Source organism: Sardina pilchardus, chromosome 23, assembly GCF_963854185.1.
Source record: "Sardina pilchardus chromosome 23, fSarPil1.1, whole genome shotgun sequence".
Classification (NCBI taxonomy): Eukaryota; Metazoa; Chordata; class Actinopteri; order Clupeiformes; family Clupeidae; genus Sardina; species Sardina pilchardus.
The window spans coordinates 18511661-18526426 of NC_085016.1; the positions used below are offsets into that span (position 1 = coordinate 18511661).

At 43.3% G+C, this 14766-nt stretch overlaps 1 protein-coding gene across 1 annotated transcript in view; it reads left to right on the top strand.

The window, feature by feature from the left end:
• The window catches only part of LOC134071257 (myosin-IIIb), a 29497-nt gene that overhangs the window by 11403 nt on the left and 3328 nt on the right, over positions 1-14766 (top strand). The window contains exons 9-28 of the mRNA XM_062527898.1: positions 1185-1293; positions 2379-2495; positions 2612-2712; positions 3637-3723; positions 5534-5599; positions 5866-5979; positions 6329-6440; positions 6796-6839; positions 7039-7104; positions 7302-7421; positions 7847-7932; positions 8095-8142; positions 8522-8569; positions 10248-10339; positions 11314-11499; positions 11932-12059; positions 12284-12450; positions 12749-12838; positions 13059-13224; positions 14112-14411. Coding sequence (XP_062383882.1) covers positions 1185-1293; positions 2379-2495; positions 2612-2712; positions 3637-3723; positions 5534-5599; positions 5866-5979; positions 6329-6440; positions 6796-6839; positions 7039-7104; positions 7302-7421; positions 7847-7932; positions 8095-8142; positions 8522-8569; positions 10248-10339; positions 11314-11499; positions 11932-12059; positions 12284-12450; positions 12749-12838; positions 13059-13224; positions 14112-14411 — 2247 coding nt within the window. The remainder of the gene's footprint in view (positions 1-1184; positions 1294-2378; positions 2496-2611; positions 2713-3636; positions 3724-5533; positions 5600-5865; positions 5980-6328; positions 6441-6795; positions 6840-7038; positions 7105-7301; positions 7422-7846; positions 7933-8094; positions 8143-8521; positions 8570-10247; positions 10340-11313; positions 11500-11931; positions 12060-12283; positions 12451-12748; positions 12839-13058; positions 13225-14111; positions 14412-14766) is intronic.

Below are 14766 nucleotides of genomic sequence, written 5' to 3' on the forward strand. Positions count from 1 at the left end.
CGGTCTGACTGGGGCCAGTGTGTTGGGCCTCCGCGCACGTCTCCATCTCGCCTCCCGTCCGGCTGTTTCGGAGCGGTGAGTTACTGCCCTCTCCCATAAACAAACCCTCCTACGAGATGAGGGATCCTGGAGGCAGGGCACGGCACCCCCCCGCCCCCCTACACATCTGGCCTTCCCCGATAAGACGTGGGTGGCTTGAGAAAGGTTAAGCTGGGCTATATTTGGGCGCTGATTCAGGCAGAGTGCAGGCCACAGGTGAATTTATGGCCGGGTCGTGCATCTCCAGTCGGCCAGAGGAAAAGGGACGCGGTCAATCGGCGGTCCAGGAAACCACGAAGACGCAACAAAGACTCTTGTGCTTTGTAACCTTTCCATGTCTGCGTTTGCGCTTACAGTACAGATGTTTTTTTCTCCAGATCGTCTCGCGAAACACAATGTATGTTTATGCTTGGTGAGCTCTCTGACAGTAGTTGTGATTGCAGGTCTGGGTAGTAAGTCTTTTGAGGAAGTGTATTATTTTTTGTATTTTATGCCCTTATTGAGAAAGGACAGTGAAGAGAGTGACAGGAAGTGAGTGGGAGACATGGGATTGGGAAATGACTCCGGTCGGACTTGAACCCAGGGCCCCTGAGGGCACTTGGCCCCAAATCCGGTGCAGACGCAGTAGCCAGTTGTGCCACGGCGCTCCCTGAGTTTACTTGTATCAAGTCAGGCTTATTATTTTGGGAGTTTGTACTCATGGCATTGATGTCTCCGAGTGTGATTATTTGGTTTTTAAGAGATGATATAGTAATGGGATAATAAATCTCTTTCCAGGTCCTACGGCTTTCATACTTTCATACATACATGATTCTCTCCATATAATAAACTATTTTTTCCGCTATTCTGAGTAGCCTTTAAGAAAAAATTTGTTGTTATACTGAATTGTTGCCTCAACCTAATCAAATCCTATTTTTTGCGGAAGCCTGGATGTTATCATAAATATATCATCTGGCTACACAGCTACAGTAATTACTCTGTTAAAGTTTAGCGTTTTTGTTTTACAATCACTAAAACGGAGGCTACGATGACAAAGTTTACAAGTTGCAAAAAACGTCAGGCTGCGCTAGTAAACGTCTTTTCGCGAAAATAGCTATTTGGCCTGTGACGTCAGTCCTTGACGACCGAATTGTTTTCCTCCTCAGGGTCAGTTCGGGGTTCAGGAAGAGGAACTGCTGAAGAGTCTGACCTGCACCATGTCAGTCACACGAGGGGAAGCCATCCGACGCCTCCACAGCCAGCAGCAGGCCGAAGGTGAACATCAGCTTCCTGTCCCATAGGGGCCCAGCTTCATCACACACTGAGCACACTCACACACTGGAACCGGAGCTGGACATTTCACACACAGGCTCAATATCTTCACACATCCACTGGCTGTGTTGTTTAACGATATCTACATGTGTCATAGTCTGGCTCTCCCCATACTACGCTCAATCTTTTAAGATTGAACATTAGTATAGGGAGGCTGCACTTTGTTTCTACTGCACAAGAGGCGTGATCAATGGGCATTGGGCATCGTTCAATTAATGACTCCGTACACTTGGATAGTCCTTCAGCCATTCAGACCAACAATTCGGTGTGTCATTTGGATAAGCGAGTTTCTGATTGGAGCCAAAGGTTCTGGCAGGGAAGTGAACAGAGGAGATAGATATGCAGGTTTCCAGCCTGAGCTGCCGGGCGAAATCCAAATTCGCCGGACGTTCAGGCAGGGTTGACCCAGCCTATGTGTCATAGCTTTCTGTAACTCTTAAGGGAAGTGGAGTATTGCCTGACAATAGTACGTGGAGTACGTGACTGTATGTCTGAGTGTCTAATATCCATAGATATCCTCTAGTCCAGATGTTTTGGGTAGGAATGGACAATTAGAGCCAAAAAAGGATATCCACATCCAGTTGTCTTCGATATGTGTAATGAGCAATATATGTATATGATTAGCACTACAAACTATCCTCAGGAAGGAAGATGCTGAGAAAACTGACTCGGGAAGACGAGTATATGAATATGACAGCAGTACATGATTTGCACTTGTTTGCTTATACTTGAGAATAGTAAAGGACGATATGATCAAACAACAATCTGTTACCCACACAGAAAAATGACAATGACCAGGACCATGACGGCCCCCACGAGGTCTCATTCCAACTAATCCGGCTCACTGCCCAATAGGAGTCTGACACCCCTGCTCTAGTGCCTCCAGTGGGAGTGGAAAGAAGAACCACTGAAAAAAAACTTCCCTATTACTAAACCTCAAAGACCTTTTGTGGTTTTGTTGTTTAATTGTCGCTGATTCTTAGGGGGAACTTGAGGTCATTTTAGTGTTCTCTACCTTATCTTTGCAGATGCCCGAGATTCCATTGCCAAAGTTGCCTATGGAAGAGTGTTTGGATGGATAGTCAGCAAAGTCAATGAGTTGCTAGCCCCAAATGTAGATCCAGATGTTGAACTCTGTGAAATTGGTAAGTTTTGATAGTGCTTCACGATAGTGCTTCACAGATCGCTTTCTTGACGGATGTACTGTACCAAATCACATATACCTAAAACATTTGGTTTTTTCATATTTTATAACTTCAAGGTATCCTTGACATTTTTGGCTTTGAAAATTTTGCCGTGAACCGGTTCGAACAGCTTTGCATCAACCTGGCCAATGAGCAGCTACAGTTCTTCTTCAACCATGTAAGTCTGAATTCCAACTCGGTTACATCAAATCCAATCAGTCCTCCTACTGTTACAAAAAGCATCAGTCTGATATGCTGGAGGGATTTGGGCTCTCTGCGCAACCTGACACTGTTAAATAGATGCTCATGCGCTATTGAACTCCTGAGCTTTTAGGACCCTCTCCTGTGAAAGCGATAGCCATGACTTTACTTTCAGTGGGTCAGATGTGCTTTGAATAATGTGCTCAACCATGGCTGATATGCTTTGTTGTGGTGGGAGGTTAACACTTGATTTATTTCAGCTGTAGTCACAGTGCAGGGGAGTGCATTACCTCACCAGGTAGACACCACTCATCAAGACATACATTTGAAAGTCTATGGAAGGAGCTGTTGCAGTGGATAACTACTGTAGATAGGGGGCAATAGGAATGTGTTCCAGAGCAATGAGATCAGTGTTTTCAAAGGGTGTAACGTGCTGTAACCCACTCAGCCGACGGGCCTTCCAGTGTTCTCAGGCTACCGAGACAAGGAGTCCCACAAACAAAGACCAGGAGCACAACATTTCTCACAATCTTTCCTAATTGAATGTCCTTGTTTAGAGCACGTTTGGGTCACTTTGCTTAAATGTGGAAATAGCCACAGTTTTTATTTCACTCGACACGCAGGGGGCAGGAAGCAAGAGTTTTTCCATACATGCTAGCCCCACGGGACGTTATGGTTTCCTGGTAATAATCTGCGGTGCAAGAACTTTTGGAGGCCTTGGATTTGTTTCCACTGTTCAGCAATTTAAACAGACCACGGATCTTGTGGCCAAAGCCATTTATCATCAATAAAATGTATTCTTTCTGTGAATCCCAGGGGTAGCTAGTAGTGTTAGTAGTAGGTGCTGGGGAGCTTTGTGTGTGCTGAGTGGGGTGACGGTGTGTGTCTTTTCCCCCTGTAGCATATCTTTCTGATGGAGCAGAGGGAGTACAAGGAAGAGCAGCTGGACTGGGAAGTCATCACATACAAAGACAACAAGCCCATACTGGTGAGAGGCCGTTTAAAACTCATCTTTCACACCTCCTGTCTTCCTTCCTTTCTTCCGCTTCCTCTCTCGTGCACACACACACACACACACACACACACACACATGAATTCTTTATCTGAATCCACCAATCAAAATTCTTACAGAAAGGGTTCAAATATTCTCAGAGGTGATACAGCTTTGACATTCAAGGGTACATAAAGCCACACAGAAAGACTGCCTATCCACAGCTGATACGGAGCAGAATTTAGTTGTTTAGACTTTCCTTTTGATAGCCCTGCCATTCTTGGGTCATACTCAGTCAGTTTGTGGAGATGTCCCAAGCTTCCAAATATCTATGGCACAAACTTGGATGTGTTGGTATTTTGTCATTTCTTTACAAAATGCTATGTTCATGTACAGATCATAAACACAACCTATTTATAGGACTAAAGGCCAGTTCAAACTGAAGATTCGCGACGGTCTGAGATGGTTGCGAAGAGCAGTTGCGGCGGTGTGAATCAAAAGTTGCAAGCAGTTGCAAGCAGTTTCAAGCCGTCGCTAAACATTCAACATGTCAAATCTTAGTTGCAGAGTTTTAGAACACTTTTGCGCGGAGCTATTGTGACGTTGGCTATAAACTTCTATCTTGCCCTCACGCCTAGACTGTTGTTATGGTAACATTGTTGCCATTTTAATTTCGTTGCAGTGGTCTGAACGCCCCAGTTTTAGAACACTTTGTTGCAGAATGTTGCTGGTTTTTAGAATGTTGCAGCTCGTCTCGCTGCGGATCTTGTGTTTGAACTGGCCTTAACACCTCCTTTCTTCAGTGTTAGAATGCATTATGCAGTGTGGATGGTGATGCTCAGGGTTTTTGTATGGTAGGAGGAGCAGGCTTCACTCAGTCTCTTAGGTTTGTTTTTGAGAGTGCTAGACCAAACTTATATGTTTACTAAGAAAAAAGGTCGCACTTAAGCGTGTTTTTATTGCATAGACACGTTTCGGCTTAGCGCCTTCCTCAGTGTGCTCCGAGTTACCAGATGTTCAGGGTTACCTAGGATGTATCTGGTTGGTAGCGCCTGTAGTCAGTGAAACAGAGAATGTCCTCCCAGTGAAACCGTGAAACAGAGAATGTCCTCCCCTTTCACAGCATTTTTGTACATAGGATTAAAGGCAGAGACATGCCAACTTTCCCTGCATTCTTAGTCTAGTCAAGCGTTGTTTTGTATACATTTGTCTGATGTTCAGTAGGAATCTCCTTGCTGTTGTGTTTTGTTGTGTTCTGGAGTATGTTTTGTGCCTCATAGTGAGAGACTGTAACCTCCACAGTAAAGGATGGGTCTGTGACAGACCGCGCACACAGCCCAAGACAGACACTTTATTTTTCTTCAACAGCTGATTCTGTTTCTGATGACTGTTCCCCTGACTAGTCTGTGGGAAGAGGAAATGCTCGTACTGACTATGAGAGGCAGTGATGACTAAAACAGAGCTCAGTGTCAGGCCATTTATTCATTCATCAGATCTGAAACATGCAGTTGATGTTCTTGGTTTTCTTTATCATTGTAGTATTTGATTGTAGCAAATAATGTTGCTACTTTGCTGTTAATGCTCTGAGCAAGGTACCTGCCCTCTTCAGTTAACTTGAACTATACTGACCCACAAGGGCTATGTACTGTACAAAAAAAGGGAATGTTTTTTTGCTGAATGTCTTATTGTGATGTTAGGTCTGTGGTTTAATGTGTGTACAGACACAGCAGGAAGCGGTATCCATCCTGTTAGGAATGTTGGTTGGAAAGTGAACAAGCTGCAGACTGATTTATTAATGTGTCTTCAGGATCTCTTCCTCACCAAACCCATCGGGATCCTCTCACTACTGGACGAGCAGAGCGCCTTTCCACAGGTATGTGGGTCATGTGACCTCCCACAGTTGCTGACTTCAAAGTTTCCACGGAAACTGGCTGAAGTCCCACTGTTCCCTAAACGGCATTAAGGCCTTCTTTGCTGTAGACCAGAGAATTGCAAGAATAGAGGGCGAGTTTTAGAGAAGTGAGGATCTTGGACTGTTTACGTGTGAGCAAGGAGGGTGAGAGTGGGGCAATGCACTTCAAGTTTGTGTTGTGCTGAGAAAGACAGATCAAGAAAAAATGTAATGTTTCTCCTTTTTAGGCTACAGATAGAAATTTTGTGGATAAACTTAACAGCAAGTTTAAGTCCCATCCCAACTATGAAGTGGTGCGCAGCCACAGTCCTGCATTCACGGTTGTGCACTATGCAGCAAAGGTGAGCATATGGAAGTCCTATCTAATATCCCTCTACTAAGACTTGGTTGTGTTCATGTCCATCTACTGTACATGTCCATCTACATGTTCATGTACATGTTGTTTGAATGCATTATGTTCAGAATTGTTTGGATTTGGAGATTCATGATATACACATTACTGTGATTCAACTCAATTTCCTACACATGAGCACTTCACACTAAACACTGAATGCTGCATTTCAGTTTATATTCTTTTGTCCCTGTTCCTCAAAAGATCTTTGGGGGAAAAAAGTAATCATCTTCTCATCCCTCCTTTCATTCTCCTCTGTCTCTCCACCTCCTCCTCTCGCTCCTTCCCTAATTGTGCAGGTTCAGTATAACGGTGTAGGTTTCCTGGAAAGGAACAGGGACACCATCCCAGCCAGCATCAGAGGCCTCTTCATCAACAGTGTCACGCCACTCCTCAGCCTGCTCTTTGCTGGTGAGCTCTCCTGAGCTACCAATTCTATGCAAACTTACAAGGATACAAGGATGTTAATCTGTCACATGCATATGATTGCTGCTGTAAAGGATGCAGTGAGATTGTCACTCGCACGTGGTGCTTCTGCATTTTATCATGCATTTATCCTTAGTTCTATGCTGAAGCATGTATGAGCATCTATGAGAAGTTGGCTATGAGACATTTTGGGGTATCGTGTGTGGATTCCAGGGTTGTCTGATTGAGATTATTTTTGATAGCAATGCAAATGAAAGGGCTTTTCCTCATTCTAGAAGGTTTATCACATGTATCTGTACATGCACTCTAAGATAATCTCTCTCGTTACCTGTTTTTGTAGCTACGATATCTAGGACAGGAACTTTGATGCCCCGCAAAGCTAAGGTATGTCTACACGCTGAATGCTCCATTTTGTTTTGCACAAAGATCATTTGTCTACATAGATCCAAAACTAGTGTATTGTAGTCCAATTCAAATAGCTTTCATCTGGGCCCCATCAAGCATGAGACCAGATTAGGAGGGAGCCTGTAGAGAAGAAAGTGTTGTAACCTAACTGATCCTAATATATTGCACTTCCTGTAAGCTTGCACAGATTGCAGAGGACAACTTCAACTCAACCAGGAAACAATCCGTTGGGGCCCAGTTTAAGGTAAGATCAATGTTGCTAATTTTCTTGCTGGTGGTGATGTAGTTTACACATGTGTGTGTGTGTGTGTGTGCATGTGTGCGCGTGCATCTTCTGTCATCTCCCTGTAACAAACGTTTGCTAAATCTGAAAATAATTGTAAAGCTTAATAGGAAAATGTTGGATAGGATCATGATGTATTGTGTTGGTTGTGTGTGCAGCACTCTCTTGGGGTTTTGATGGAGAAGATGTTCAAGGCCAGCCCTCACTTCATCCGTTGCGTTAAACCCAACCGCACAAAGTCCCCCGATGACCTGGACAGCAACTTCGTCATGGACCAGGTCTGCCCGGCTGCTCCTCTTTTGTGTTTTGTCAGTCATTTGAATATGTATGGCTTTAGTGAACGTCCAATTTACTTCTGTCTGTATGACTCTGACTCCTCCTAGGCCCAGTTTCTGATAGTGAAGTACTGTATCTATACTTTATTGATCCTTTGCCAGGAATTTCTTTGTAATCACTGATTGCTTTAAGACGTACTGTATGTACAGTATGTGGGCAATAAGCCAATAAATGAGCCACAGATACAGCAATTGCACTGCCTGCCAGGACTAAGCAGTGAACAACGCTGTCTGAAAATGAAACTCCAGAAGCTAAGGCGCCCTCTAGTGTGTATTATTGGAAAATACTCCCCCTATTAAAGTGAAGTTCATGGGTGTAAAAGCACAGAGTTGACTAAGTTTCTCCTATTTCACTGTTCTTTCTGCAGCTCCGCTACAACGGCTTGCTGGAAACTATCAGAATACGTCGAGATGGATTTCCCTGGAGACCGACCTTCAAGGAATTTGCAGAGAGGTGAGGGAATGTTTGGTGTGTTTGCTTACTCAAACACGTCGTCCTTATGCAAACCTGTACTATGTGAACAGTGTGCTTAATGTCCCAGCTCTGAAGTCAAATCAGACTTGTTATGGCAATGTGAAACTGACAGTGAATGTTCCTCTTTTTCTGTTTTATCAGGTACAGCCTCCTGCTGCTAAAAACAGATATACCTCCCAATAGAGAAAGGTATGCTCACCTGTCAAACAAATGCACGTGAATGCATGCATATATGTGCACACACACAAATGGGAACTCAGCTACTGAAATCACAAGGGCATATGAGTGCAACTTCTGCTTTTAAAACATTCCATTCAAAGCACTATAGTCATAGCAGGACATGGTTTACTCCCATCCATAAAAAGCAGCCATTAAAAACTACATCTAGAGTCTGTCATATTTCATTTGAAACTACGTAATTTAATCGTAAACAGACAGATGAGAGCAACATCTTCTACTGTGCTGTGCAAAAGCTGAACGCTGCAAGCAACGACGGTGTTCAGCATTCTTGCTTTGCATTTCGGTCTGCTGTATCTGATCATGTTTCTCCTCTCATTTTGATTTCCAGCTGCATGTACATCCTCAACAACACAGGGCTCACTGGCTGGACGTGTGGGTGAGTATGAGATCCAGACCCCCACAGAAACATCTCAGCTTCTACAGGGGTGTAGCCTTTGCATAGTCACAGTTCTATAACACAACAGTAGCAGCTTTGTAGTAGGGCTGAACGATATATTGCATTTGCGATAATATTGCGATATGATGAAGTGCAATTTTCTAACCGCAAAGGCTGCGATTACCCCTGGTCACGTGACATGAGAGCGTAAAGTAGCAAATATTTGAAACAGTCTACCAGAGAGTGAACTCGGCAAGCTGCTCGATAGAACCATTGAACCAACATTTTTAAGAGTGCGACTGAAACAAATTCTAGGTTGCTCTGGTGCACCTGCGCTGCTCGGGTGAAAGCATCATGTCTTTCGCAAGTTTTCATTGTAGACTATGCGTGCAAATTCACCAAACGGTATAGATTCAAACCCCTCTCCTTGGCCCGCTTTCTCTCCCCCCCCCCCCCCCCCCTCTCTCTCTCTGTCGTGCGCGCTCAATGGACATCCGCCCCTCGACATGCACATTCAATCCAAATAAAACATTCACAATCGTGAAAGCAATGGCGCATAGAAGACGATTAGCTAAATTATATATAAAATCCGGTTAGCATCATTATTAGCATGCTGCAGACATCTAAAACTCTTGCGTTCAAATTGACTGATCATCTCAATACAGATGTTTTCCAACTTCAAGACTCAAAAGGGCTTATCCCAAGGAGAAAAAAGTATTTATCTACCTTGAAACAGACGTGGGGAAACTGACCCGTCCAACCAGTAGACTATGATAAGATAGCCAATTACTGTATGCTACTTTGTTTACAATATGAGGCTTCAACCAGACAGCTGAGTTAAAGAGACGGAGTTTAATAGTCAGTGCAGTGTGCTGTGCAGCCATGAATAGCAGGAATTTCTGTATGCAGAACATATCACGTTCATTAAAGTGAATTATCCGAAAATGATCTGAATAAGCCACAGATTTAGGCTATTAATATTTTCATATTTTTGCAATCTGCACTTTTGTCTGTGTGACTTACTTTCATTTTAATCTTTACACCAGGCTTCCTTGTACTAGTAGCCTACTTTATGTCCTGATGTGTAGGCCTACAAGGTTGAAAGTTCAAAATATAGGCCTACTATTGTGATTGAAGTAGCTAGTTAAAAAAAATGTCATCCATCAATTCATGCATCACCTGTCACCATAAGAGGTATGACTTCCAGGAAATAAGAGTTTATTTTTAATCTAATATAGCCTATTGCCCATACTATATGATTTACTGCTTGTTTTTGTTGAAAAATTCACAAGACAAACACCTTAAAAAATAATGGCATATCGCATCGCAATCGCAATATTGGCAAGAAAAATCGCAATTAGATTATTTTCCATAATCGTTCAGCCCTACTTTGTAGTATTTAATTGTAAGTTCAATTTTCATTTTAGCTGCATTTCTCTACTGTATATAGTGCTGTATATAGTCACACACGCGCGCACACACACACACACACACACTTTCTGCTATCAAAGGGAGAATAATAAGCAAACAAGTCTCGTTGATAAAAGGTCCAAACTGACGCCTGAACTCTGCCCTATAAGCCTCCTCTCTTCTCCCCGTCCTTTCACTTTCTTTGAATTATTGAGCGTTAGGGGTGATTAAACTCTGTGTGGGCTTTTTCTTTTATCTCTCATGACAGGTCCTCGCGTTTGTTCTTTAAGTATTGGCACCAGGAAGAGTTGGCTCGTCTTCTTGACAGACTTGGGAAAGCCGCCATTGTCATACAGAAGAGTATGTGCGGGTTTGGTGTTTACTGGAAGTTGGGAGTGGAGGGGGGAAGCTTCGTTTCATACATGCCCAAGGCAACGAAAACATTATAGCATGCCAAGCTAATAAATGACTCCAGTGCTGTCTGTCACTTTCATTGCTCACTGAATTATATTTCATTTGGCTCACCCACACCTCATTCACGTCTTACTTTCATTTCACCAAGATTACATTAAGTCAAACACCTCCAGCCTCAATGCCTCTCACGGTTGTTGTGCGTAGGGTTGGTTTTGGCCTTGTATTTGTGAAAGGAATTTGCTCTGATAAGCACCAACAGCTCTCAACAACTAAACTGAACTTCATTTGTACTGTGTTGCATTTCAGTGAAAGTGAAATGGACATTAATTTTGTGAGCATATGTGACGTTATCTGCATTTGTTTAAACCCATAACACTGGGTACAGCACTGACTGGGCCTGCATATCTGAGTTAGTGATCTAGATTATTACACGTATACTGTACATGAATGTCTGTTCACACTGGCAACATTGACTAAAACCGCAAACATAAGTTTTGAGTATTGCTGTACCTATTAAGAATTACACTGTCAGCTCTGCATATTATAATGATAACATGAAGTATGATATATTTGGGGGTAATTTTGTGAGCAATAGAAGTGCTAACAGCCAATCAGAATCCACTCATAACCAGAAAGTCCACACTGACCAAAGAAAAACTCTTTTCATATTGTTACAGTTACAGTTGTCTTAGTTGTTGTTTTTATTTTGATCATTCTTAATAAAAGTGTGTGTGTGTGTGTGTGTGTGTGTGTGTGTGTGTGTGTGTGTGTGTGTGTGTGTGTGTGTGTGTGTGTGTGTGTGTGTGTGTGTGTGTGTGTGTGTGTGTGTGTGTGTGTGTGTGTGTGTGTGTGTGTGTGTGTGTGTGTGTGTGTGTGTGTGTGTGTGTGTGTGTGTGTGTGTGTGTGTGTGCGCGCTGTAGACTTCCGTGCGGTGATGTGCAGGAAGAGGTACCTGCAGCTGGTGGATGAGATGCGTATACGGATGCAGGCCCAGAGAGAGGAGGAAGAGAGACTGCAGAAGGAGGCTGAGGAGGAGAGGAGGAAACAGCTCCTGCTGGAGGAGGAGGAGAAGAGGAGACGGCAGCTCATAGAACAGGAGAACAAGAGTGAGTACACCACAACTTTGTTTCTCATTATCCCAGAAATAGTTTTATAGTTTATTGTATTACTATTTATGTTATTGTAATTGTGTTATTTAGAGATAATAATAATAATAATAATAATAATAATGCATTTTATTTAGAGGCGCTCAAGGTCAAAATACATAAAACTTTTTAAAAAAACAACTACAACAACAATAAAATATGTAGATATAAAAAGCAGCAGAAAAGGGTATAGCAATAACATCAGGTGGAATAAGCAGTTCTAAACAAATGCATTTTGAGTTGTGATTTGAAATGGGGGAATTGATCAATGTTTCTGAGTTACAGAAGTGAATTCCAGAGACGGGGAGCAGAGCGGCTGAATACTCTGCTCCCCACATGGTGCGTATTCATCCATGTGAACGTTGTGTTGACTGTCTGTCTCTTGTATTTTAGGGCCAGTATCTCCGCCCGTTCCCCTGCCCAGGAAGAAGAAGCCTGAGCCCAGGCCTCGCTCTTTCTTCTCAGGGCCCCAGTCGGCGCACCTGGCCCCTGTGCCTCGTCCACGCAGCAAGCTCTTTGAGGTCAGGAGAGACTACAAATCCCATCATGCCTTTCAGTTTTCATACCAGACCAGATCATTATAGTGAAATAATTGTCTCTCTAGCTACATATTTTTGTCGTTTTAATATGAATGGAGAAAGTCTGGAATATTGATGCTAACCACTGGTTATGATGAAGCAATGATGTATGTTCTCTTTTTGTTTTGAAGCCATTTTAACGTTCTTCTCTGCTCTTCTGTGGAAAGGCTACGCCCTTTGATAACGATCTAGACGGACCGGCGCACGAAGAACGTGCCAAAGAGAAGCACAAGCGGCGGAGGAACACCATCCGATGGTTCCGTGAGACGCAGGCCCGTAAGGTGGTGCAGAACGGAGAGTTCCCCTGCTGGTTCCACGGGATGATCACGCGCCGGTAAGTCGACCAATCAGAGTACACCGGGTTTTGGCTCTCAGCTCTTTTTTTTTTTTTTTTCTCAAGCCCTCGAGGTTCTTATTTTAAAGCTGGGAAAGTCAACAGTCTTCTTGCTAGTGGTTTCCCTAAAAGGTAAACCGAGATCCATCAATCAACTCTGTTTTCCTCGTATGTTTGTGAGAGGGGTTTTCAACTTGTCATGTTCCTTCAGCAGCATAAGTTTGATGTTTTGAGTCTGTAACGCGTGTGTTGTGGTCGATGTAGGACATGTCTCTCACACAGTGATTTATTTCCTCAGGCAAGCCGAAGACCTCCTCACCGATAAGCCCCTTGGCTGCTTTCTGGTCCGAGTTGGGCAGAGTCGGGAGGGATACACTCTCACATTCAGGTACGGGGGAAGTTGCTATAAAAGTAGATTTGATTTGATTTGACTGGACTGTACTTGACACATCTCATCATTACTATGCTGGCCCTCAGTGTACAGTGCCCATAAATAAAGCTTGTGAAGTAGCTATGGCTTGTGAGTTATCTATGAAGACGATTACACGAGACTGGATATATGGAGCTGTCCATCATGCATCTGACCTTTGACCTTTTTTGGTGTGCAGGGGGGCAAGTCGCTGCCGGCACTACATGATCGAGATGCAGTGCAATGGGAAGTATGTGATCCTGGGGGAGGACCGGGCCCACCCCTCCCTCATAGACTTGGTGCAGTACCACACGCAGGTGGGCATCAAGCCCTTCATGGAGCTCCTCACTGTGCCCTGTGGACAGGTGAGTACAGCCACTCACTCACTCACTCACTCACTCACTCACTCACTCACTCACTGGACGCCTACTAAGAGCAACCCATATATATGTTACTAGGGCTACCCATGGAACATATTTGCATAAAATAAATAAACATCCATATAAATGACTTTTTTAGCATCATAAACTGTACTGAAATATAGACATGTTGTATATCTCTGTAAAGATGAGACTCTGAGCTATCAATTTATTATTAAGTTTATTTAATATGTTATTAATTTAATGTAATTTAACTAATTTTGAGGTATATACAGTATACTGGTCGTCAAATCACGTCATTATGGGGAAAAGAGCTAGGCGCTGTGAATGAACTCGTTCCTAGAACTTGAATGAACTTGTTCCAAGGAACAGCTCCAAGGTTGAGGGATCAAATGTCTGATAAGAAACACTAGGTATACATGCATGTACTATAGGGGTCGTAAGCATAATCAGAAATCCATACAACCTACAATTAGTTTTATGGTTGGCAGACTTTTTTATTGTAGAAAAACAATAAATGTAATCAAGAAAATAGTTCAAGGTAGTCACAGTCAGACTAAAATCATTTTAACAGAATGATAACAATAGCAATTCCTCACAATAACAACAACCATAAATACATACAAGAACAAGATGAATGGGTGTTGTTAATGCCCCCCCTTAAAGCTTCCTCCACTTTGTCCTATAAAAAATGTGAGTCCTCATGCCAACAAAAACTTGTGTGTTTCTATTGTGGTGTTTTTATGTGTGTTTTATGTAAGTGTGCCTGTTTGAGTATGCATGCAGTAGTATGTAGTATGTGTAGGCTTGAGGTGGAATAGAAAATCGTTGTGTGTGTGTCTGAGTGTTTGTTTGTGTGTTTTGTGTATCAGTCATGTGACCAGCAGCCAGACTACGAGGAGCTGGAGTACCTGTTGCCGTCTCCTCCCGAGCACGCTCACCGCGGGCCGGACCCGGTGGCCCAGGAGCTGCAGCGGCTCTTCGTGCCCCCGGACCAGACCTCCGGAGCGCTCCAGCCCAACAAGCCCCCCGTGCTGCGGAGGATATCGGAACACCGGAGGCAGCTGGAGGCGCTGTCCAACCAGCAACAGGCCGACCCGAAAGACAAAGCCAGGCCGCGACTGTACCCCTCCATAAGGCTGGCCATGAGGGAGATTCAGCAGTTACAACAGGTGTGTGAACCGTCATCCTCCGTCATGTCTGTTGGGTGTTAATATTAGTTATGGGTTGTAGCAAAATTGTTCTTGACTAAGTTTGCTATGATGTATCGATTGTATGGAAAAATCTCACTTCTCCAAATACCCCATCATCAGAAATATTGAAGGCATGTACAGAAACAGCACTCGCATTGTGTTTATTAATAGTTTACTTTCTACTTTATCTTTCACCAATAGCTACTGTTTATCAATGTTACATGTTGGTATTTCTGAATTCATATCAAGGAATGTAAACATACACAACAGTTTTGCTCAGATCTCAGATAGTCTACTCTGTTTACTATATGTGCTTTTAGCTTCCTATACCAAG